This window comes from Giraffa tippelskirchi, chromosome 7 (assembly GCF_054371585.1).
Source record: "Giraffa tippelskirchi isolate mGirTip1 chromosome 7, T2T-mGirTip1v1.2.pri, whole genome shotgun sequence".
Classification (NCBI taxonomy): Eukaryota; Metazoa; Chordata; class Mammalia; order Artiodactyla; family Giraffidae; genus Giraffa; species Giraffa tippelskirchi.
The window spans coordinates 9,896,967-9,918,838 of NC_137281.1; the positions used below are offsets into that span (position 1 = coordinate 9,896,967).

Consider the following 21,872-nt stretch of genomic DNA (forward strand, 5'->3'; position numbering starts at 1 on the left):
CAGTGAGGCTGATGTGTCACTGATCAGCCATCATCCTCTGCCATGACCCCCTGATAATTCAGTAGAACTGTGCCAAGCCCTGTGCTGGATGGTGCTAGTGACCCAGCAGTGACAAATGGTAGCTTTGGCCCTTTCCTCACGGCTCTCACTCCAATGGGAGAGACAGATCTATCCCTAGAGGGTGATGCTCCAGAGTGGGCAGGGCTCAGACAGGGAAGCCCAGGGGCTGGGGGAACCCAAGAGGGCCTCTGCCACAGTCTGGGGGATGGAAGGGGCTTCCTAGAGGAGGGGACCAATAGATTAAGTTTCCAGAAGGTAAAGACAAAGAAGTTAGGATTATTTCCAGCAAGGGAGTAAAAGTCTGTGATTCAAGGGGAAAGTGGAAGGAGAAATTCACTGAGTATTGAACAATCACTTGTGTCTTTGGGAAGCCCCTGGTCATATAGAGTAGAGTAGGAGCAGGACAGAACATTTCAGAGTTTAGAGATTTCTCCAAGTCAGGCCTGAGGAGGAGGAGGGAGCATGTCAGAACCCAAATAAAGGGCCATGGGTCAACTGTCTGGAGAAGCAGGGAGCAGGATAGGCTTGGGAATGGTGCTCAGGACAAGAGAAGGGTATTCATTCACTCATTCAAGAGAGATTTATACCTATGCTGGCCGGTATAAACAAACAATGACCAAGACAGCCCAGGCCCTGCCATCACGGAGTTCACAGTAAATGAGTAAATAAATTTTAAATTTGGAATCAAAGGACTTCCCTTGCGGTCTAGTGGTTAAGACTCCACACTTCCCTTCCACTGCAGGGAGCACAGGTTCAATCCCTGGTTGGTGAACTAAGATCCCATATGCTGTGTGGTGCAGCTAAAAAAAAAAAAAAGAAAGAAAGAAATTCGTAAGGGTAATGGAGCAAAATAAAGCCAATTGAGAGGACAGAGAATGACATGGAGTCTGATCTAGATCAGGAGAGTGGGGAGGGCTCACTGAGAAGGGGGCATTTGAGAAAAGACCTGAAGGAGGCAAGGGGTCAGATGGGAGAGCACTGCAGGCAGAGGTAACAACAGGTAGAAAGCCCTGGAGTAAGAGTGCCTGAATTTTGAGGGCCAGCAAGTACACACAACAGTGTGGTGGGAGCAGAGGTGTGGGAGGACATTAAGAATGGAGATGAGACAGGTAGGGACAGGGGCTGATGTCACAGAAAATTGTGAATCCATGCGAGGACCTTGCCTTTTATTCCAAGATAAATGGGAACCACAGAGGGGCTCTTAGCAAAGAACATTTGGGATTGGCTTAAATGTTAACAGGAGTCCCAGGCTGCTGAGTAGGGAACAGAATATGGGAAGTAAAGGCAGAAGCCAGAAGCCCAGGCAGGAGATGCTGACAGCTGGACCAGGGTCAGGGTGGAGCAAGCAAGGATCGGTGTCAGCTTTGGGATTTCTCTTGAGGGAATCCAATGATGGAAGAAATACAAGGCCCTGTGGGATTGTATAACTCTAGTCCCTTGCCCATTCTGGGAAAAGGGTGACCAGAGGACGCGAATTAGTAGGAACTCTGGGAATGATCCCAGGCACTAGTCACCAGAGAGGCCAAGTGATTAGCCCGGGGTCACACAGCCGGTGAGTCAGTGCTGGGACCATCCTGGGTTCCCTTTCCCCTCCCCGTCTCTCTCTCTGTTCCCACGCCCCAGAGTGGCCAAGGCTGCTGCCCTGGCTAATGGCGTTCCCCTCCCTCCCCTGGCCCTCAGGGGTCAACCAGGAATGGCTGTCCTTCCAGAACCAGACTAGAGAGCAGGAGGAGGAAACACCCAGCTCTGGACAGGCCTTGACCCCTCTGGGTGTATAAGAGGCTCCAGGCTAAGGAGATGTGAAGCCTACACACACACACACACACACACACACACACACACACACACACACACACACACACGGGTGTATAAGAGGCTCCAGGCTAAGGAGATGTGAAGCCTACACACACACACACACACACACACACACACACACACACAGGCATAAATACACCCTTGCCCTGAAAGTTCCCAGAAGAGGTTCCTGAGAGAAAGATAGAGGAGGGAGGAGGGGAATGAGAAAAAAAGAATGAGGACAACTTTTTTGCAGAAGGAAGGTTGGGTCCCTGAGATGCAGGAAGTTGAGGCTCTGATGTTGTGGGAGAAAGAAAAGAGGGAGGCCTGGGATCTGGTGGGGGGTGGGGTGGGGTTGTAATTTTCCCACCCTGTTTCATTGCCATACAGCTACCAGGATGGACATGTAGGGAGCCAGAAGCTTTCTGAACATGGGCCCCTCAGGGGATCAGATGCAAGCCTGAACACTACCCCTTCACCAAATGCTCGTTCCCATTCATTCAATAAGTACTGAGCACATACTGTGTGCCAGACATTGTTCTAGGAGCTGAGGAAACAGTAGTGAATTATACACAAAAAAGTCATGTACAAGTTCAGAAGTTTCCTAAATGGATCAAGTGGAACCTTAGCCCCACTCCCAAGTGTAGGTCCTTGGACCCCAGGCTAACACCCCCAGGGATCAGGAGAAGACTCTAGGCTGGGACTCAAGAAACCCCAGGGGTTTCTCTCTGATTACTCCTGGAACTCTGGATAAACCCTTGTCAATTCTCTGGCCTCAGTTGGTCAGTCTGTAAAATGGGGGAGTGATTGGTTCTGAGTGAGTGGGTGATGGATCTGGAATAGGTCCCAAGCTCCTTCACACCTTCAGTGCAACAGGGATCTTGGAGAGGAGTTGTTTTTATGGAGTCTTGGCATTCTTAGTAATTTAGAATATCAGGGTTCATACATGTCAGTATCACCATCATCACAGATGGAGAAATGGAAGTCCATTAGGGCCAGGGAAGTGACAAAAGACACACAGGGAATCCGAGTGGTTGCCAAGGAAAGCCCTGGGTCCCCCGACTCTGTGACCTGAACGTTTGTTTCCTCCTGTACACAACTCCTCTGCTCCGTGGACTTTCCCTCACCCTCTGCCTCTTTGAGAATCTCTCAATTACCCATTAGCACTCCACCAGCCAGGCATTTCTCTCAGACGACCTTGTTTACATGATTTTGCTCCCCGCTGGGTAAGGGATGACAGTCTGGGACATGTTCTTTAAACTCCTTCCTGAGCCAGCTCCCTAGGGACCCTCCTCCCCAATAGAGGAAGTGGGCTTGCTCGAGAACGGGTAAGTTTATTAGCCAGGAGGCTGGGTTATTAACCTCTCCTGGCTGAGGCACCTCGTGCCACTCCCCTGGCCCCTTTTTGGGCCTGTTTGTCAGTTACTTGAGAAAGGGTTGAAATAGCTGTTTCTGGAGATGAAATGCACCCTCATGCTGAAGTCAGCAATAACAATGCTAATACTTGTGCAGTTATAAGGGCTGTTTATTGGGTGAGTCGCATCATTCTAAGGGCTTCCCTGGTGGCTCAGAGGGTAAAAGCATCTCCCTGGAATGCGGGAGACCCCAGGTTCGATCCCTGGTTTGGGAAGATCCCCTGGAGAAGGAAATGGCAACCTACTCCAGTACTCTTGCCTGGAAAATCCCATGGACAGAGGAGCCTGATAGGCTACAGTCCATGGGGTCGCAAAGAGTCGGTCACGACTGAGAGACTTCATTTTCACTTTCATCATTCTAAACAACATAGTTCACTCATTATGTATTTATCTTCAAGATTCTCATGCAAACCTCATAACAATCTAATAAGGAATGTGCCTTCTTATGATTCCCACTCTGTAGATGGGAATGCTGATACTCAGAGAGATTAAGTCACTCGCCATACACAGCAAGTAAACCGCGGAGCTGGGATCTCACTTCAGGTCTGTATGACTACCTGGCTAGTTTCTTACGACCAGTGACAGCTCCAAACTGAGGGAGAAGGTGCATTTGGGACTCCTGAGCCCTAACTAGGACTAATTTAGACTGCTCCTTTGGAGACGCCGCCTCGGTACGCGACGTCACGGAGGAAGGCGATGACGTCAGCAGAAGCGGGCGTGGGAACCCATATAGGTTGCAACGAGCCGTTTAACGGCACCACCCTCTGACAGCCTCACTTCCGCCGTATATTTGCATATTCATCGGAACGGACGTCGGAGCGTCAGCGTCGACGCCGTGACGTCATGGAGCGCCCCAGCGGTTCCCCCGGGGCGTACGCAGGTACGTACGCACGCACGGCGACGAGAGGGAGGGGGAGGAGCGAGAGATCTGAGGCGCCCCTCCCAGTCAGCAAGGTTGCGTGTGCCCCTTGCAGCCGCCAAGATGGTAGTGGGCGCGTTCCCTATGGCGAAGCTGCTATACTTGGGCATCCGGCAGGTCAGCAAGCCGCTTGCTAACCGCATTAAGGAGGCCGCCCGCCGAAGCGAGTTCTTCAAGACCTATATCTGCCTCCCGCCGGCTCAGCGTGAGTCTGACCCCACGTCCCTCCAACCTTTCCATTCTCTAACCCTTCTCAGGTGGTTGCTCAGGAGATGGGCTTCTGTTCACAACCAATCACAGCCCGAACCGGCAAAGTCTTGAAGCCAATAAGGAGGGCTCTTTGGAGAGGGGCATACGAGTAGTCCAATAGTAAGAACGGGCACGGGGTGAAGGGCGGTACAAAGTGCCCGCGCTTGATTTGGGAATATTAGCCAATAGAGGGAAAGAGCGCGAGGAGACTGACGTCTAGACGAGCCAATAGTGTGGGTAACAGGAGTGATTTGGGCGGGGCATACCAGGACTGAGAGGAACTGGGGCGAGCTGAGGAAAAACTTGACGGGGTCATTTGCCAAACCATCCTTGGGTGGCTTCATTTGTCAAACTCCACCTCGTGCCTCGGTTTCCCTCCCGTCCTGGGCAGTGAGGGGTGCTTTTTTCATCTGTTTACGTCATTCATTTGTCCCAGTTGTACTCCGGGGAATAGGCCTAGGTTAGGGGCGTGGCTCGGAGCAAAGTCTGGAGTCTGGAGGCGTGACATGGGAATCTGGCTAAAGGAGTCATTTTAACTAAAGTGGATATTCATCTGTCTATTTATTAATCCACACATACACCATGTTTGCTCTTCCATTCATTCAGTAGACAGGCCGTGCTGGCTTTTTGCTGGGTTGGAAGACACATTTATGATCCATCATTGTCACTCCAGAGCTGTCAGGATGGTGCCAACTCCAGAGCTGAGAGACCTCCTGATCCAGGGGCGTGGGGTCGGGAAAGCTGTCTAGACTCTGGAGGAAGGCTGCCTGAGCTGAGATCCGAAGGGCATAGTAAACATTTAAAATACGGGCTACTGTGAGAAGGTGATCTATGTGTTAGAGGCCTATGGGAGCAAAGACTAAGGAAATTTAGCCTAATTTGCTGGGTCAGGGAACCGCCGTTAATCCAGCTGGTACTTCATTTAGTTGGTGTTTTCTGAGTGTCTGCCCTGTGATTGGCCTTGTGCTGGGCAGTGCTGGTGAAACAGCAGGAATCAAGCCAGCCCTAGTCTGTGCCCTCAAGGAACTCACAGTCCAGTGAGGACAGGCCCATCCTTCAAGGTGATGACCCAGAGTGGGCAGAGCTTGGATAAGGGAGCCCACTGGACACTTGACCTGATGTAGCATTCAGGGAGAGCTTCCTGGCAGGGGAGACCTCTGGGCTGGGAACTGAAGGGTGAGAAGAAGGTCACCAGACAGCACGGGGACAGGGATAATGTTGAGGGAGAGGGAGGAGTGTGTGCAAAGGCCAAATAGTGAAGGGAGGCACACTTCTTTTCTTTACAAGTTTGGATGCGTAAAATTTGTTTTGCAGGGCCTGGAATTCTTGATCTTTTGGTGTTTGGTCGGTTGTCTGCCAGAGTTGCAGATCTTAGAATGGAAAAGTGTTGGATTTCAGTTACCGAAGTGCTTTCCTATAAGCTTTCTCATTTGACTCTCACACTGTTTTGTCCCCATGTCAGGAGGGGAAATGACTCCCTGCAGTTTATAAAAGAGAAAACTAAAGTCTTGAGAGCAGAAGGGAATTGCTGAGGTCACACGTGGGGTCTGGGCCAGACTTAAACCCTGGCCCTTTAAGGCAGGACTTAAACCCTGCATTCTGGATTCCCAGAGCTGGTTTCTGTTTCCTGCCACTGCCTTTCTCCCAGACACCATGGGATGTCTTAGTATTGTGGTTTAAAAAGCAGCAACTTGAGTCAAATTGGTGTGGGTTCTAAACTGGGTCCCCCTTTCTCAGCCAGGTGGTTTTTGGCAGGTCACTAACCCCTCTGAGGTTCAGTTTCCTCCTCTGTACAGTGGGTATTATATAATGGCGACATTTAATGGGCACTCACTTTGTGCCAGGCAGTGTGCTAAGCACTTCACAGTATTAAATCCTCACCAATTATTCTGAGTTAGACACTGTTATTATTCCTATTTGTGTATATGCTGCATATGCATTTATGCTATAAATAATACTTATCTCATCCTGTTGTTGTGAGGAGTAAGTGGATGTAAAATGGTAGGTCAGTGCATGGCTCTGAGTTGTGGCTGTCGTGTAGATGTTATGGATACAGCAGAGAAGAAAAAGCAAAACATTTTGTCTTCAGGAGACCTTACATTCTCAGCTTTGGGGGAAAGCCAGACAATAAAGAAAAGTAAAGTGTGAAGTATATTCGATAGCACGAACTGCTCTGGAGAAAACATCAGGGATGCAGGAGGAGTATTTGGGGGACGGTTGTGAAGTTTAGATAGGATTATCAGGGTGACCTCATCGGCAATATGAGAAGAGGAGGGAGCAAGCAGTACGAGTGTCTGGGGGAAGAGCTTTCTTGCCCAGTCTCCACACCTGCCAAGGCCCTGAGGTGAGCACGCGCCTGGCATGTTTGACGGACATCGAGGAAGCCAGTGTGGCTGAACAGAGGACTGAGTGGAGGCTGAGGGCCGAGCAGGTAGTGGGAAAGGGGCAGATCGTGCAGGGCCTGTGGGCCTCTGCAAGTGCCTTGGCTTTACTCTGAATGGCTGGGACTCACTGGAGGGTCTGAGCAGGGGAAGGATGGGATCTGAGTCCAATTTTCATGCGATCCTTTTGGCAATCATAGGGTGAGAGTGGTTGCAGGGAGGAGATGATGACAGGAGTCCAGGTGAGTGAGGAAGCCACTTCCCCACTGCCTCACACTCTTTCCCCACCCACTTCTTTCTAAAATTCCACACTCCCCGAAAAGTTGAAAGAAAGAATGGTATGGTCATCAGTTATATCCCCTTCAACACATAGTTCACTCTTATTAGCTTTCAGCAGATTTGTTTGGTCTTCGCCATCATACATGAATGTATACACACGATCTTTTTTTTTTTTCTGAAAAATTTGTAAATAAGTCTTGGACATGGTTCTAAACTTCTAAATATTTCAGCCTGTATTTTCTAAGAACAAAGACCTCCTATATAACACAGAACCAGTATCACACCTGAGAAATTTAGCATTGATAACAATAATATTGGTGACAATATTGTTTAATATACAGCTTCTATTTAATATATAGCTCATATTCTGGTCCCCAAAATGTCCTTTTTAAGCTGTTTGTTATTTTTATTTTTAATCTAGAGTCAGCTCAACGATCATGCGCTGCATTTGATGATCATGCCTCTTTAGTATCCTTTAATCTACAGCAGGTTTGACAGTCTAGCCCACTGCCTGTCTTTGTAAATAAAGTTTTATTGGAACACAGCCATGTCCATTTGTTATACATTGTCTGTGGACACAAAGATGGATTTCTATGGCCCGCAAATGTAAAATAGTTACTCTGTGGCCCTTCACAGAATAAGTTTGCTGGCCCTCCTCTATAATAGTATCCCTGTCCTTGTAACACTGACTTTGGGGTAGTTGTTCCATAGTGTCCTGCAATCTGAAGTTTTCTGATCGCTTCCTCTGATTTGATTCACGTTGAGCAAATTTGGCAGGAACACTACAGAACACCTAAGGACATCACCTCAGGGGGCTCCTGATGTCTGTTTGTTCCGTCATTTGTGGTGGTAACTTGGATCCCTTGGTTAAGGTGGCGACCACTAAAAGAACCTTTCCTTTTCCCCTTAGTAATGAATAAGCAGTAGATTTATTTGAAAGGTAGCTCCAGCAGGATTTCCTGTGGATGGGGTGTGACAGGCAGTCTGGTGGAGGGGCGGGCTGAACAGAAAGCACCAGGAGCTCAGTTGGGGGACAGGTTTGGTTGGAGGTGCTGTTTGATGTTAGAATGCACTGACTTAATCAGATTTACGCTTTTTGAACTATGTTGTTGTATTGTCTTCATACTGCTAAGTGCTGTTCACCATGGCCCCCGTCACAGACAACTGGAGTTTTCCAGAGCTATGGCTACTGTATGTTCTCCCAGGTCAGGCCTCCCAAGCTGACCCACACATCCAGCGACTGTATCTTTGGCTAAGATTCTTTAGACACAGAGGGTGGGCCTGGCCATGCGTCTCCTCACAGTAGAAGCTGGAGGAGTAGGTGTGTCTGCCTGAGAAAGAACAGTAAATGAATGAAGCATAAATCATCGGTGACGCACTGTGTTGGGAAGGCAATGATCTTTTTCAACCAAGATTTCTTGGGGAGAGAAAATAAAAGAGGGCAGTGATGCCAGGCAGGTTGGGGCCATGCCTGCATAGTGTACTGTGGGAAGAGCTGTAGGAGGTCTCTGGGCAGTGGGAAAATTCCAGTGTGTTTCCACTTGGGCCCTTGGAGAACACTGGTTATTTTTCCAGTTTGCTACCCTGGTGGGCAGAATAATGACCCCCCCCGCCCGAGATGCCCACATCTTAATTCCAGGAACCTGTTAAATGTGTTACCTTACACGACAGAGGAACATTATTACGTGTATGATTGAATCAGGTATTTGGGGGATGAGAGAGCAGCCTGAATTGTACAGCTGGGCCCAGTGTAATCACCCGGGTCCTTACAGGTGAAAGAAGGAGACAGGAAAGGCACCCGTTTGAAGACGGAGGAGGGGCCAGGAGCCCAGGAATGCAGGTGGCCTCTGGAAGCTGGAAAAGGCAGGGAAACAAATTCTTCCCTACAGCCTCCGGAAAGGAGCTCTCTTACTGACACAGAGTGTAGCCTAGTGAGAACCATTTCAGACTCCTGACCTTTGAAACTGTGGATAACAAATGCAAGTTGTTTTAAGCCACTGCTTTTGTGGTCATTTCTTATAGAAGGAATAGGAAACTAATATGCCATGTAATTCTCTCAGGGGACCGGGAGACTTTTTTCAGAAGAGCTTAGCCCTGTGGTCATTCTTACAAGTTTTGGCTTTGGAGTTGGTTTCTGTTTTCTTTTGCTTACAAAGCAGTGTGACCTACTGTTTAAGGGCTTTACACAGTGACTGTTTTATTTTTCTCTCACAGTTTTGTGCCTTAACTGGGCTCAGCTGTCTGGTTCCTCTGCCCGTCTGGCCTGGTGGTCTCTCAGGGGGTTTCATTCAGAGGGCAGCAGGGCCTGGAGTCATCAGGAGGCTCGACCGGGGTGTTGGAATATCCCCTTCCTTCTCTCTATCTCAGTGTTGCCTACAGACCTCTCTTTTCCACATGGTCTCTCCCCTCATGGTCGCTCAGGGCTCGCTGGAGCCGGATTTCCATGGGAGAAGGAGCAGAAGCTGCAGGCCATTTAAGGGCAGGCTCTGGAACCACACAGCATCACTTCCAGCACGCTCTGTTGATCCCAGCAGCTCTGGCACAGACCAGAGTGAGTGTGGGAGGGGACTGCACAGGGCGTGATACAGACAGTCACCAAAGGCAGTTTGCCGCAGGGGAGACACTCCTGGCTTGGCATCTTGGCACCACTAACGAGCTCTGTGACTTTGGGCAAGCAGCTTGACCTCTCCGAGACTCCCAAATCCGTGTTTGTCAGATGATGGTGATGATAGAACTCACCTCCCAGGATTCTCGTGAGGATCCAAGAGCTAGTGGATATCAAGGCCTAGCCCAGAATGTGCGGATCTGGTCGTTCGTGCTGGCTGTGATAATCTATCCTCTGTGGGTATTACTGTCCAGAGGCTGAACAGTCTGCCTCCAGATAAAGGCTTCTCGCACTCAGCTTTCTGCCCTGCCATTCGGTGCGTGTCCTGGGTGAGACCCTCTGCCTTTCTGTACCTCGGTTTTCTCCTCCGCACATTGTAGCACTCACCTCATAGGTCTGATGGGAGGATCTGTCAGGTACACGAATATCCTTAGCACAGGCCTGGCACGTTCTAAGTGCAGTGACTTAGAGTGAACTCCGTAACTTGGTTGAGTGGAGTGTGCAAAAACTTGCCTCTGGAGCTGAGCTGTCTGCCTGCATGTGAATCCCAGTTCTGCCGTTTTCTGTGTGGCCCCAAGGCAAGTTATTTAGCTTCTCTGGGTGTTACTTTTGTTGTCTGTAAATTGTATCATTATAATTCATATTCCATGAGTTCATATATCCATAAAGCATTAAACAATGCCTGGCTCTTAAGTGCTGCATAATTCTTTGTTGAATATATGGAGATGTCAGGCACCATACTATTTTGATCATTATCATCGTCTTTGGGGGGGCTTGCACTATCCATTTTTCATCCTGGAGTATTTTTTTAATTTTTTAAAGATTATTTGTGTATTTCGTCACTATTTTCGGCCACATCGGGTCTTCGTGGCCGTGCTTAGGCCTGCTTTAGCTGCAGTGCACGGGCTCCTCATTGCGGTGGCTTCTCCGGTTGCGGAGCACAGGCTCTAGGGCGTTGTCTCAGTCGTTGTGGCACAAGGACTTAGTTGCCCTGAGTCATGTGGGATCTTCCCAGACCAGGGATCAAATCTGTGTCCCCTGCACTGGCAGGCAGATTCTCAACCACTCTACCACCAGGGAAGTCCCATCATTATCCTAACACTAAACTTTCTAGTGCCTTCCTTCTCAGGGTGTGCTCCCTGGTGGCCTCTTGTAGCTGAGCTGTCAGTACTTCAGGCCTCTAGATGGTGTTGGTGTCCCTCCCTCAGTCATTCCTCACAGCCTTGCCACAGGCAGAGGAGTTGGGCCCTCCCCGTGAACATTTCTAACTAGCACAGGGCAATTATGTTGATCTGATGGGACCGGAGGTATATCTCTGAGCAAAGAAACGTGAGAAAGTCAAAGGGAAAGAGGACAGTGTGGCTGAATAGAGAACCTCCTATGATCCAATGCTTCCTAAAATATTTAAAGCATCCTTTGGAAGGAATGGTTTGTACCTGCAAGGAGGAAGAGGGACTCCTTGCAGAGCAAGGAGAAATCAAAAGCAAAGAGCCAAGGAGGGGAGCGTGCACAGAGGCTACCTGATAGTCTGGGGACATCGACAGATTCTCGTGGCCTCAGGGACAGAGGCTGTGTTGTGGGAAAGCTGGACAAGGGACCACCTTGTGCACAACCAGCTCCCAGGGAAAGTATTGCTCAGGGGAAGAGTGGACTAAAAAAAACCCATCCTGCAAAGACATACACCCTTAGATCTAGGTGGAGATTGAAAGTCTTCCTCTGTGAATTGGTGGCCACTGACTGTCCCTGTGTGGGTTCGAGGCTTAATTTATACTCTTTGAAAGGTCCTGGAAACAGCAGGCTGAGAATGAACCTGGGTCTGTGTGTCCCTAAGTACCTGGTCAGGACAAACATAAACCCTCCCTGGAGGAGGTCTCCCCCTCTGCCTGGGCCTTGGAGAATTCCTTCAGGTAGAGTTCCAGCAAATATGAGCTCATGATAAAAAATTATGTGCGGTACAGAGAAGCAGGCACCATGATCAAGAGTCAGCAGATACAAAATATGGCAGGTCAAGACCTGCCAACACTGTGGATACAGGAATGGTCAGATGTGGATATAAAAGAGCTCTGCTTATGTATGGAAAGGATAAAATAGGAGGGATACAAAAATACAAATGAGTACAATAAAAAATCACCAGGAAGTTGGAAAAAAAGCCAAACATAACTCCAAGAAGTGACAGATACAATTGACGTTCAGAGCTCAGTAGGACTAAACAAATCCCAGACTAAATACAGCTGCTGTGAGGACTGATGAGCTGAAAGTAGATGCCCTGAAGGGGAAAAAAATGTGAGCTTTATGGAGTGCTCCCCTTAGCCACCCAGGATCCTGATTGGGTCCATCTGGGGAAGGAAGAGCTGGGCATTTTTATTTTTAATATTCTTCAGAAAGGATCCTCGTGTGCATGAGTGTTTGAAAACCATTTCCCTGAAGTCTATTTATAATCTCCAGAGGACCGTATCAGTTATGTTACACAGCAGCAGGCTGATGTTGGCGACCTCCAAACAGTTTCATCATGCTCTCCTATTAAGGAAACATTTTGAGCGTTTTCCCTTAGTATGAATGTATGTATGTGTGTGTGTGTGTGTGAAGTGAAAAGAAAGTGAAAGTCGCTTAGTCATGTCCGACTCTTTTCGACCCCATGGACTATACAGTCCATGGAATTCTCCAGGCCAGAATACTGGAGTGGGTAGCCTTTCCCTTCTCCAGGGGATCTTCCCAACCCAGGGATTGAACCCAGGTCTCTCACATTTCAGGCGGATTCTTTACCAGCTGAGCCACAAGGGAAGCCTGTGTGTGTATATATATTATAATATGAAGGTATGTATATATATATATATATATATATATATATAGTTAATTAGTCATGTATAGTGCTGACATATTACTATGAATATATTATGTGCATTTAAAAACATTTAAAAATTAGGAGGGATGAAACTAATATTTAAATAAAAATTTTTTGTTTTATGTATTCCTAGCCCCCCAAGTATTTTTGCTCTCACTAAAAATATTTTCCCCTCTGTGAGAGTTGTGACATTCTTTGTGCACAGCTGTCAGAGCTGGCAAAGACCTCAGTATCTTAATACAGAGATCCAAAGGAGAAGACTGTGCCGTCAGCTGCTTTTAATCCCCCTGCTCAGTTTTCATCCCCACCCTTCATATGCATAGGCACTTGTTGAAATTTACTCTTGCTGGTCTTGTTAGATGTTCAGTCCTTGGTTTCTGAGCAGGAGTCTTTAAGAAGCCTCTGTGTGAGAACTTGATTTGCAACCTGAGAATGTCCCTGCTAATCAGTTTGCCCGGCTGCAATGCGCTGAGTGGACAGGAGAGGGCGCCCGTGTCAGTCCTTTTGCCTTTAGGTCTGGCACCTGGGGATGCTGGCGCCTGCTGGCGGAGGGGCCCTAGAGGCCTTTTCTGGGGGTATCTCTATGCCTGTGGTGGTTGTTGTTACTCGCTCAGTCTTGTCTGACCTTTTGCCACCCCATGGACTGCAGCACACCAGGCTTCCCTGTCCCTCACTATCTCCTGGAGTTTGCTTAAATTCATGTCCATTGAGTCGGTGATGCCATCCAACCATCTCATTCTCTGCCACCCCCTTCTCCTTTTGCCTTCAGTCTTTCCCAGCATCAGGGTCTTTTCCAGTGAGTTGGCTCTTTGCATCAAGTGGCCGAAGTATTGCAGTTTCAGCTTCAGTCCTTGCAGTGAATATTCAGGGTTGATTTATTATATGCCTAGCAAAGCTTAATTTCTTCTCCTCCTCTTCTTCTTCTCCCTTTTCTTACCTTCGTTCCTCCTTCTTCAAACAAACATAACTGTAAGTTCTGATATTTTCTCCCTCTGCACTAGAGAAACTCCTTGTCCACCCCTCCTTGTTCACCTGTCCTTGAGACTCCATGGTCAGTTTCTTAGAAACCTATCCTGATGGCTCGGCCTCCCAGGGTGTGCTCCTGTCTCTAACTGGGGTCTTGACCCTCATTTCTAGCTAATTGGTTCCTTCACTGTTTTTGCTGCCCTGGCTCCAGCTGACCCCACATCAGACCCCTAAGCCACTGTATTTCTTCAGATTTCTTCAGATCCCCCCACTCCCTCTCTTTCCTCAGTGATCTTCTGGCTTCCAGGCCCACCTCAGTCCTGCCTTTGATAAGCACACAGCCACAGTAGCTCCCTTCTGCTGAAGGCCTAGTGTGTGCTGAATTCTGTGCTGTGTTTTATCTCTTTGCTTTTTAAAATTGAATCACATTTTATTTTATTTTGGGGTTTAGGGTTTTTTTTCCTCCGAAGTTTTTTGGGAGGACTTACTAAATTTGCAAAAGTAATATACGCTTATTGTGAAAGAAAGAACAAGACACAAATTAGTTGTGCCCATCTGCGATGAATTGGAAACCCAGCCAATAAATCTTAACCAAACCTTAAGTCTAAGGGATGTTTATTGTTGGCGGAGGAAGGTGGCTTGTGGTTGGTTCGGTGGCTTGGTGATGTCATTAGGGACCTGAGGGCTCTTCCTATGTTTACCATCTTGGTATTCAGGCAATAACTCCCCTCAAGGCCTCAAAGGAACTGCTGGAGCGCCAGGCATCATGCCTTTATACTGCTGTGTCCAAAGGGAGGAAGTGTATGTGAGTGTGTGTGTGTGTTCATGCGCATGTTTATATATGGGATAGGGGTTCTAGGGAAATGAGAGAAGGCCCTGCAAGGAGAAAAATATTTTCCCAGAAGCTCCCAGGGGACTCCCCTCACTGCTGATTGACCAGAATTGAGTCACAGTCTCTTGCTATCTGGGAAGGTCATGGTAGTCAGTGGATATAGCTTCTGGACTCTAACGGCAGGAGTGTGCTTGGTCGCTCCATTGTGTCTGACTCTGCAACTCCATGGACTGCAGCATGCCAGGCTTCCCTGTCCTTCACCATCTCCCGGAGCTTGCCAGGCTCATCTGTCCTGGGGATTCTCCAGGCAAGAATACTGGAGTGGGTTTCCATGCCCTCCTCCAGAGGATCTTCCCCACCCAGAGATTGAACCCAGATCTTCTGCATTCCAGGCAGATTCTTTACCAGCTGAGCTACCAGGGAAGCCCATTGGCAGGAGAGAATGGAGTTAATAAGACAGTAAAGAATGATATAAAGTGAACACTAAGGTTGTCGTCGTCCTTCTGTCTGTTAGTTTATTTCACCACACCCCGTGAGGCAGATCACCATCACTGACCGAGCTAAACGGATGCAGAGACTGAGCAGAGCAGTTGTGTAACCTGCCCAAGGGCACATGGGTGCTGAGTGGCAGAGCCGGGACCGGGTTGTCTGGTTCCAGTTTGCACCCAGTGTGTTCAGCCTCGTTCCTAGTCTCTGCAGGCAGCCTTGCTGAATCTCCCACTGGACCATTCATTCATGCACAAGCCTTGACTGCACCAACATCCCCATAAGCCAGGGTTTATGATCCCCATTTTGAAAAAAGAGGAAATGGACAAAGTCAAGGAGCATTAGTTCCTCCTCAAGGGCTATCGATAGTATTCTTTGCCATGTCCTGTGAGCTGTTTTGCAGGTACTGAAACCCCCACCAGGTGGGAGAAGTTAACTGTATGCTGCCCACAAGCACGCAGACCCCAGACTGGTTGGAATCAGAAGACTGATGATGTTGGCCCCGATTTACCTCAGCACCAACCAATCAGAAGAATGTCCACCAGCTGATCATGCACCCCACCTTCCCCCTGCCTCATTCTGTCTTTAAAAACCTTTCCTTGAAAGCCATCAGGGAGTCTGTGCCTGGACTGCTTGCTTGGTGCCCTGCAATAAATACTACACTTTCCTTAACGACAAAAAAAAAAGAGGAAATGGAGGTGTAGAGAGGTTGAGAAATGTCCCCAAGCCCACACAGCATATAAGTAGCAGATCCAGAACTTGAATCCAGGAACTTAGAGCCCACTAAACTCTTAGCCTCTGTTAGCTGCTTCCCTTGTGCCTCTTACATCCCCAGATGCCTTCTGTACTAAGTTGTACAGGCTCTCCAGATCTGGGCAGGGAGTAGAAGTGGAATTATATTCTGGGACAAGGACTTGCTTCAGTCCATTAGGCATCTGTATACTTGACTCATTCAGTCCTTATCTAGTGCCAGCTGTGTGCCAGGAGCTATTCTGGAGGTGTGACAAACAATAGAACAGACAAAAGACACTCCTCTCATGGAGCTCACGTTTGAAAGTACTAGTTACCTGCCTAGTGACTCCAGGGCACAGGGAGGTCGTTCCTCCCAGGGTGAGTCTCAGTGGTGCCGCTTGGGTCATGTCCTCAGCCCTGAGCCAGTCCCTGTGGCCTGGGAATGCCTGTTGTCCGATTGGCCAGCCTGGGGGGCGGGGTTAACCCCTAAAAATCTTTTAGAGCCAGAGTGTGGTACGTGAGATTCACCAAGGTGTGGAAAGACAGAACCAATCGTGTTTCCGTGGTGATTGGTGCATCACTGCTATCTCCGGAGGCAGGACAGGACCGGGTTTGCCAGACTCAGGTTTGTGGCAGCACAAGTCTGTTAACACCTGGAGCACTGTCAGGGTGCGCTTTCAACTGGCTGGAAGACATCCAGCAAAACCCAGGGACTGGCTGAAAGCTGTGTTTACTCTGAATAGTAATTTCTTAACTGATGATAATAGTTCTCATTTATTATGCTTTCTGTGATCTCAACAAATGATATTAACCACCTAATTAGGGAGTTTATGTGATTGTCCTGGTTGTATGAATGGTGAAATAGCCCAGAGACCGTTAAGTTCCCCAAGGCAACACTGAATAAGAAATCAAGCCTCACAGGCTCCCAAACTCCTCCTCTTACATTTAGTTACTAATACTTGATTGTCTGCATATTACTTATTGAAGTACAAAACAGTATACAGTGCAATGCAGATCTAAAGTTTAGTAAAGATGTATAGTTTAATGAGCATTAACAAATGCATATGCCCATATAATCAGCATTCAAGATATAAAACATTTCCATCACTCTGGGAGAAGTTCCTTTCTTTTCTGCTCTGTTGCCCTGTATGACTCCTCTCACTATAGATTAACTTTGTTGTTTTAGTTGCTAAATTGTGTCCAGCTCTTTGGACTGTAGCCCACCAGGCTCCTCTGTCCGTGGGATTTTCCAGGCAAGAATACTGGAGTAGGTTGCCATTTCCTTCTCCAGGGGATCTTCCTGACCCAAGGATTGAACCCACGTCTCCTACATTGGCAGGTGGATTCTTTACCACTGAGCCACCAGGGGAGCCCATAGATTAACTTTATGTATTGTTAAATGTCATGTAAATGGAATCATACAGGATGAAGCTCATGTCTAGCTTTTGTTCACAAGATTTTTTTGAGATATTTCCTTGTTGCTGTATGTATCAGTTCATTTTTTTTAATTGCTTTTAGTGTATATTCTTTTATTCTAATACTTTTATGAATAGCCTACATTTTGTTTATCTACTCTTAGTCATTTGGGTTTCCATTGATTGATGAGAGACTTGAGTAAAGTGAGGAAGTATTGATGTTTGGAGAGGAGTGTTTCAGGCATAAGGTACAGTAAGTGCAAAGGCCCTGAGGCTTGAGCATGCCTATCAAGTTCTAGGAACAGTGGGGAGGGTTGTGTGGCTAGGGCAGAGGTTTATGGGAAAAGTAGGCGGTCAGAGGTCAGAACCTCCAAAGGTCACTCCCCAGGCACCTTCCAGAGGTGTTCTGGGCGTGATCAGGTGTATTGTATGTATAAACTTAACTCACATAACAGATTGTGTACTATTCACATTGTTCAGTGTCCTATTTTTTTCCCTCTTAACTGCATACCTTGAACATTTATCCCATGTTCTTTCTCACAGCACTTGTTACTTGCTGTGGTTGTGCTAGGCTCCTGTTGGTGAACATTAAGTGATTTCTGGGTTAGGCTTTCCCAGAGAATGCTGCCATCAGCATTGCAGTCTGTGTGGCACATGGCAGGTGGCCTTCAGGCTGTGATGTGGATTCACCCCACGCCCTGCACTCCTGCAGGGGGAGTGTTAAGGGAATCCTTTCCAGAGCTCCAGTTTGACCTGACTTGCCTGAGGAATCTCCTGGGCTCCCTCTCTTCCTCCCTTCCTCTTTTCCCTCCTTCCCTCCCTTTTCAACGGCTCTGCTCCCAAGAAAAGAAATTCTGGGAGAAGTATGAAAGGAGAGGTGAATCTCCTCTGCCTTCCTGCTGATGCATTACCCTATATAGAAAACCAACTAGCGTAACAAAGGAACAATTTAGAATATTGATGGAAGGAATGCTTTCTCCAGTCCACCTTATTAAGACATGCATCTGTGGTCAAAATTTACTTTTTATGCTCAATAGTTATTGATATGTATCAAATTGTGTCATATATGATATTTTGGTCAGCTGATATACTAGTAATATGCAGAGGGAAATGGCAGCCTACTCCAGTATTCTTGCCTGGAGAAGTCCATGGACAGAGGAGCCTGGGGGGATATAGTCCACAGGGTCACAAAGAATCGGACACGACTGAAGCGAGTTAGTGCACACGCATACTAATAATAATTGTCAGGGTGACACAATCTTAGAGAAACAATTTAACTAAGGTCACAAGAAGTGAAAATTTTGATCTTAATTCATAGGCACATTTTGTTTGTTTGTTTCAGAAAAATATAATAGCACATTTGCACATAAAAATATGTCATGTTAGGATAAGATTTTTTAGAGAAAGTGGAATATAGATTGAACATCAAGAGAGTAAGAAACAGTGCAAACACTGTTAAGGAGGAGCTGCTTGGTGTTTATCCTTAAAATGAACCAAAGGAGGGTTTCCCTGGCGGCTCAGTGGTAAAGAATCTGCCTGCCAATGCAGGAGACATGGGTTCGAGCCCTAGTCCAGGAATATCCCACATGCCTCAGGACAACTTAGCCCATGTGCCGCAACTACTGAGCCTGAGCTCTAGAGTCTGAGAGCTGCCACTGCCCGAAGCCTGAAAGCTCTGGGACAAGAGAAGCCTCTGCAATGAGAAACCCGCACACCACAGCGGGAGAGTAGCCCCCAGTCGCCACAACTAAAGCCCATGCAGCAACAGAGACCCAACGCAGCCAAAAGTATAACAAATAACATAAATTTTAAAAAAGAAGAGTAAGGAACAATGCAAAGCACTGTTAAAGAAGAGCTGCTTGGTGTGTATCTTTAAAATGAACCTGGAAGGCGCTACACTTCTATGGCTCTTTAGCCCTTTGCGTATGCTTAAAAGAGTGATGCAGTGGATCTCTTTTAAAATTCATTATGTTCTTTGCAATAATTTAAACTTAGGATGGAAAAAATGGATCTGACAACTTCAAAGTGTATAAAGAGGGTGCACAGTTCTTCCAAAATTTGTTGAGAATACACAGGAGCAATGCGATACTTATTTGGCTCCCATACAAGGGTGTCTCCCTGTAATTATACCTGAGTGCCTGTCTGTGGGTCTGGGTCTGTGTCTGTGGGAATGTGGGCTGTGGTTTGGGGACACCGTCCAGCTGCTTTCAGCCTCCTCCCTCCAGCATCAAGGTCCCCTCCCTCTTGGCACTGGCAAGACATATGTCCTTCAGCCATTCCTGGAAGAGGTCTTCGTCTTTCTTTAGCAGCAGAAACTGGCAAGGACCACATAGGCCTTGTCAAAACCCCTTTCCTCCAGCTTGTTTCCCAGGTCTTTGCCAGCCTGGGCGAGGCTTCCCACTGACTCTCCCCCCATGGGTTCTGCCCTGAAGTCTCAGTGCTTTGGGGAGGTTGTCCTCTTGATCAGGCTTCATCCCCGGCTCTGGTTCCCATATCGGCTCTCTCACCACCTGACTCCTCCCAGCGATACCTCAACCCATTCGGGATCCATCTTATTTTCTTTCCTAGTTGGCTCTCCATTTGTCCCAACAGCATTGATTGAATGAAGCATCTTTTTCTCACCACGCTGATATGTCTTCCCACTCCAGTATTCTTGGGCTTCCCTTGTGGCTCAGCTGGTAAAGAATCCGCTCACAATGTGGGAGACCTGGGTTCAATCCCTGGGTTGGGAAGATCCCCTGGAGAAAGGAAAGGCTACCGACTCCAGTATTCTGGCCTTGGAGAATTCCACGGACTGTATAGAGTCCATGGGTTGCAAAGAGTCAGACACGACTGAGCGACTTTCACTTTCACTTTGATATGTCTTCACACCTCAGACTTTTCACTTTTCGTCTCATTCTTTCAACGTATCTCCCATTGAGCATATTCTCCATACCGTGGCCTGTGCTGAGTGCTGGGGACACAGTGGTGAGACAAATCCTGTCTCTGCCTGTGGCATTCATCCTTATCTCATCCATCCATCAACACTGCCCAGCAGCTTCTCTGTGCTGAGGCCTGTGCTGAGCAGAGGTGGGGACACAGCCCTGCCCTGGTGAGTCTCCAGTGCAGAGCGGGACACAGGCCTGGCCCTCGATGATGAGGGGTAGTTAGTGGGTCAGTGCTGGGCTGGGCAAGCCTGGAGGGGACCTCAGCCTGTCTGTGGGTTTGGGGAAGGGCTTTGGAGAGAAGAGGATGACTCAGAACTCAAGGAGGAGTGAGCCCCAGTGGAAAGATGGAGGCACAGGTGCAATGGTCAAGATGTGAACGAGAGGAATAAGAAGTGGCTGGGGTGGCTGAAACATAGATGGTGGGACTGAAAGAGGAAGGACCGGATGGCCATCCAAAGACAGATCACGCAGGGCCATGTTAATACATTTGGACCTGGTCCGGGAGGCAACAGGGATAACAGGCCATGGTGACAAAAGAAATGAAGGACAGCAAGGAATCAATTAATTTGCTTTATTATTTTTCAAAGAAAGTTGATTTCTGCTAATAAAAGTAACACTTGTTCAGTGCAGAAGACCTGTCTGGCCTCTTTTCGGTGATGTTGGCGTCATGTTGTAAGCTGTGTTCCTGGGTACACACTTCTAGGCATGTCCCCCTCAGTGCTCCCTGAGACTCCTGGCTCAGTATTTGTCAAGAAAGGGTGATGACCTCACTTTGAACTCCTCTCTCGACTCCTGTTTACAAGTGATGGAATCCTAATCTAATGGGCAGGGGCATCAAAGCTCCGGAAGTGTGCAGCTTCAAGCTCAGCTGCATCCAGGAACCCAGACAATTCCTGGAAGGCGCAGTGCCGTCCCTGGGCCCTGTGTTTCTCTCTGCTGTCTTCTTTCTCAGGCAGTCTCTCTCTTTGGGGACAAGATGGCCTCAGTAACTCCAGTTTCACATCCCACTCACCAGGCAACCCCAGAGGAAGGAGGGGGCCTCTTTCCTGAAATTCCAGGAAGATTCCCAGAGCTGAATGCCAGCATCTGAAGATGAGGGTAGTGTCAGGTTTACCTGAACAGCATGCGGGAACAGTGGGGCAGTGGCTTCCCCACAGGAGGGTCAGGGACAGTTTCCAGAAAAAGAGGAGTGGATGCTGGGCTGGCAAACCCAACAAATACCCACTTCACTGGGGCTTTAGAGGGAGAGAGGGGAGGGGGCTCTGGATTCCTGAAGAGAGGGGCCTGGGAGCTACTGGTATGTGCGTGGCCTAGATCTTTCCTGTCTCTCTGATGGCCGAGGTCACAGCTCAGCAGAGCCCCGTTCTAAAAAAAAGTACCTCAATGAACGATGTGGCCTCACTCCCAGCAACTCCCACCAGGGCCACTGGCCTTCACTCTTGACCTCTGGCGTTGACCACCATCCCAGGCCAGAGGGGCAGGCCTGTAAAATTTCAGCATGGCGCCCGCCCCCTCAGCAGTTCCTGGAGTCCCCCTGGTTCACCCTCTGCAGCTTCCTGTCAGGTGGAGAAGAGGTTCTGAGGGTCTTCAGCTTGTCCCCACTCTCAGGGGCACCAGGGCCTGCCATCCTGGTCTCCTGCCCCCCCCCACCCACGGACGCCCCCTCTCACTCCAAGCCACCCCACCCTCTCCCCTCTGTTCTCGTGGCTTCTGGCTTCTTTCTCCCCGATCGCCATCTTAGTGGGACTTGAGGGAAGAGCAGAGTATTTCATCTGAACAGCCTTGACCCCAAATTCTGGGTCCAGGGTGGCTTGTTTGTTGATTTGGGGGGAAAAAATTTTAGTTATCTGTTTTGTCTTCAGTTTTTGTTTTCAAGTTCACATGTTTTAAGGTTCAGAAGAGTAAGTAGGGGAAAGTCTCCCGCCACTTCTGTTCCCCAGGCACCCTGTTCTCCTCCACAGAGGCAACCA

At 48.3% G+C, this 21,872-nt stretch overlaps 1 protein-coding gene across 3 annotated transcripts in view; it reads left to right on the plus strand.

The window, feature by feature from the left end:
• The first annotated feature begins 4,171 nt into the window (after positions 1-4,171).
• Positions 4,172-21,872, plus strand: part of OPA3 (outer mitochondrial membrane lipid metabolism regulator OPA3) — a 58,889-nt gene continuing 41,188 nt past the window's right edge. For all 3 annotated transcript variants that reach the window (XR_014060874.1, XM_081515693.1, XM_081515695.1), the window contains exon 1: positions 4,172-4,393. Coding sequence is in view for 2 of the 3 variants with exons in the window: in XM_081515693.1 (XP_081371819.1) it covers positions 4,252-4,393 (142 nt within the window). In the remaining variant the exon portion in view is untranslated. The remainder of the gene's footprint in view (positions 4,394-21,872) is intronic.